General features: G+C 44.0%; 1 protein-coding gene across 1 annotated transcript; it reads left to right on the top strand.

The window, feature by feature from the left end:
• Positions 1 to 229: 229 nt before the first annotated feature.
• On the top strand, positions 230 to 1,150 carry LOC309560422 (olfactory receptor 1L6-like; the record flags this gene model as incomplete). The annotated part of the gene is made up of 1 exon (XM_082264057.1): positions 230 to 1,150. One exon carries the CDS (start codon positions 230 to 232, stop codon positions 1,148 to 1,150), a length of 921 nt encoding a protein of 306 aa, XP_082120183.1.
• Between the last annotated feature and the right edge of the window lie 2,975 nt (positions 1,151 to 4,125).

Genomic DNA, 4,125 nt, shown 5'->3' with positions numbered 1-4,125 from the left:
GTACTTCACCCTGTGATCATAACTGACCGAAATAAACATGGTGCCTCCTGAAAATAAGACTTTCACTGACTTTGTCCTGTTGGGATTTTCCGATCTCAGTTTGCATTATCTGGGTACCATTTTTTGTACCCCCATGGTTTATCATTTTTGAAACAAGGTATGAATTTCTTCAGATGTACTTCACCCTGTGATCTCCTTTTCATCACGTTCATAACTGACTAAAATAAAAATGGTGCCTCCTGAAAATAAGACTTTCACTGACTTTGTCCTGTTGGGATTTTCCGATACACCTGATCTTCTCCTCCCTCTCTCCTCTTTCTTCTTGGCTGCTTATATCATTTGCATTGCTGGAAACTCCTTTATCTTCACGCTGATTACATCACAGCCCCAGCTTCATACTCCTATGTATGTTTTGATGGGGAACCTTGCCGTTGTGGATATACTGTTTACCACCATTATAATCCCCAGGGCTTTGTATAGCCTCCTGTCTAGGGACACCCACATCTCCATCCATGGCTGTTTCACCCAGCTCTTTCTGTTTCTGGCAGTAGGCAACATGGACAGTCTTTTGTTGGCCATCATGGCCTTGGATCGATATTTTGCAGTTTGCTTCCCCCTGCGTTATCTGATAATTATGAACAAGGGAACTTGTATCTGTCTGTTGGCTAGCTCTTGGGTCATTGTGTGCCTACACTCTACTTTTCACACTGTGCTGACTTCTTCTCAGCAAAACTGTAGTTGGCTTATCCACCACTTTTTCTGTGATCTTCCTGTATTAATGGTGTTATCCTGTTCAGAAGCTTCAGATGTTCTTCAGAAGGTTATTTTTATTGAATGTGCAATTGTCATCTTTAGCCCAGTGCTCTTCATCCTCGTGTCCTACATACTCATCATCAAAGCAGTGTTGACTTTACAGTCATCCAGAGGAAGGTGGAAGACCTTTTCCACATGCTCATCTCACCTCACCATGGTCATCCTCTTCTATAGCACAGTCATATTTGTGTACTTTCGGCCAAGTGCCATCTACTCACCAACCTATGATCGGGTCATCAGTGTGGTGTACACCATCATTATACCAATGCTCAACCCCTTTATTTACAGTCTGAGAAACAAGATAGTAAAAGCTGCTGTAAGAAAAATTCTAGCATAACAATGAAAAATATTGCTTTGACCTTTAGCTACGTATAAGGCCTACAGATGAAATATCTGCTGTGTAGTGTCACGATAAAAAAATATTCTATGTCTCTCCCATTTGGTAGTTTTTCTTCTTCAATCACCATCAGGAAAACTTGTTACGCATTTGAAAAACATGTCTTAAAGTGGGAGTGAATTCTTTTCTGCTACTTTTACATACAGGTAAGCTTTTAATAAAGCTTTCCTGTAGTTAAAATTAATATCTCCTATATGCCCTCCTAGGCCGTCATATCCCGCAGGTTCCTAAACACACACAAGCCCTGATTTCCTACATTTTTCTAGGAGCTAAAATTACCATAGCTAAGCAATGAAGCCACAGTCTCTTTCCTTTCCGTGAAATGTAAAATCTCCTGGATCATGACCCAGGAGAAAATGTTTAGCATTTTGGATGACTCTAAAGCTAAATTTGAAGCTGTGTGGGAACCCTGGGCGACCTTTGTCAACACTACTCTTTGATTGAGGGCTCTTGTTGACGGATTCTTCCCTCCCTGCTAATCCTTGGAGAGAGGGGCTCGGACTATGGGATGCTCTAGGCCACAGGTGTCAAACACAAGGCCCGTGGGCCGAATGCGGCCCTCGAGGCCATTTCATGTGGCCCTTGCACCTCTCATGCAGCTGCGGAACCCCCCTTGTCTCTGTCCCCACCATGTCTCTGTAGTCAGCAGCAGAGAAGACAGAACTCCTTTACTAGATCCTGCACTCCTCTGTGCCACTGCAGAAAGGCTCATCTTTGCACACCCCCCTTCTCAGCAGTCCGCAGCAGAGAGGAGAGCAGAACTCCTACTGCAGATCCTGCACCTGTCTGTGCAGCTGCAACACCACCTTGCCTCTACCTCCCCTGGTTTCAGCATTCAGGAGACTCTGGAAGCTGACTCCAGCCCTCCTCTGGTTCTCCTCCAGACCCTGCACTTCTTCCCAGATCCTCCCGCATCTTCTTCATGGCAGCAGCTCAAAGTAACACAAGGTAAAGGGGTGCATTGTGATGTAAGGAAGGGTGGGTGACTCCTGACTTCTTAGGTTGGGGGGTTCTTGATATTTGATGCAAGAGTGTAAGCAGACATGGCGTGCTCTGGACATCTAATCCTACAGATATAACTGGCCCTTTGAGGGCAACCATAATGCTGATGCGGCCCGTGATGAAACTGAGTTTGACACCCCTGCTCTAGGCTCTGCCCTTCCCATTCTGACCCCTCCTCCCCCTTCCCCACAGTTCTTCTGGATTTCCTCTCTTCCTTTACTTTCCTTCCCCCTCTTTCTCTCTTTCCCTTTACTTTTTCTCTTCTTTTTCATTTTTGTATCAGTCTGCAAGGATTGCTTTTTCTTTATTTCTTTCTCCCTTTTTTCTCTCCCACCCATTTTGATGGTAGCTTTTGGCCGACTGCTCCGCCTCACCATTTTTTGAATGAGATTGTTTTTCCTTTCAGAGCTCTGTGCCAGGGCCGTGACTCCCGTACACATGCGCGGGAGTGACATCATTGTTACATAGTTACATAGTAGGTGAGGTTGAATAAAGACAATAGTCCATCCAGTTCAACCTGTGTAGGTGTGTGTGGCTGTAATCATCTCACATACCCCTGAGATGATTGTGGTTTAGCCGTTTAAATGGGTAGAACCCGCAAAACCGGAAGGAAGATGGAAGCCCTGTCAGCGACTGCAGCTCATCTCTAGAGGGCTTAATTTCAAGGGAAGTGTCTCATAATGTGCTAGTATGCTTACTAGCACATTATGATTTAACTTTGCAGGGAGATTTTTTATTTTTTTTTTATTAATAGAGGAAGTTTACCATTTGGTAGGTTTTCTTCTTACATCACCAACAGGAGAATTCATTATGGATCTGCAAATGCATGAATTAAAATATTTGTCATGCTACCTGCTGGTTTCCTTCTTAGTTTTCTTGTACAGATACAGTGTCTTGAAAAAGTACTCATACCCCTTGAAATATTCCACATTTTGTCATGTTACAACCAAAAACGTAAATGTATTTTATGCGATAGACCAACACAAAGTGGCTCATAATTGTGAAGTGGAAGGAAAATGATAAATGGTTTTCAACATTTTTACAAGGAAATATCTTAAATGTGTGGGATGCATTTGTATTCAGCCCCCCTGAGTCAATACTTTGTAGAACCACCTTTCACTGCAATTACAGCTGCAAGTCTTTTTGGGGATGTCTTTGCAAATCTAGAGAGTGACATTTTTGCCCATTCTTCTTTGCAAAATAGCTCAAGCTCTGTCAGATTGGATGGAGAGCTTCTGTGAACAGCAACTTTCAAGCCTTACCACAGATTCTCATTTTTGTTTAGGTCTGGACTTTGACTGGGCCATTCTAACAAATGAATATGCTCTGATCTAAACCATTCCATTGTAGCTCTGGCTGTATGTTTAGGGTCCTTGTCCTGCTGGAAAGTGAACCTAGGCCCCAGTCTTTTTCAGACTCTAACAGGTTTTCTTCGAAAATTGCCCTGTATTTGGCTCATCCATCTTCCCATCAACTCTGACCAGCTTTCCTGTCCCTGCTGAAGAAAAGCATCCCCCCAACATGATGCTGCCACCACCATGTTTCACGGTGGGGATGGTGTGTTCAGGGCGATGTGCAGTGTTAGTTTTCTGCCACTCATAGCGTTTTGCTTTTAGGCAAAAAAGTTAAATTTTGGTCTCATTTGATCAGAGCACCTTCTTTAACATGTTTGCTGTGTCCCCCACATGGCTTCTTGCGAACTGATTTTCTTTCAACAATGGCTTTCTTCTTGCCACTCTCCTATTAGGCCAGATTTGTGCAGTGCCTGACTAATAGTTGCCCTGTGGACAGATTCTCCCACTTAAGCTGTGGATCTGTCAGGAAAGGGCACACCTGCTGGTGGCACTGTAGCTCCCAGATCCATAGGCTGCAGTTCCAGCCTCCCCCAGCGGGTGTCTCTCAGCAGCCAGAAG

The sequence above is a fragment of the Pelophylax lessonae genome, assembly GCF_965119305.1.
Source record: "Pelophylax lessonae genome assembly, chromosome: 7".
NCBI lineage: Eukaryota > Metazoa > Chordata > Amphibia > Anura > Ranidae > Pelophylax > Pelophylax lessonae.
Note: the sequence above shows the minus strand (reverse complement) of the source record. Positions and strands in the feature narration are given on the sequence as shown.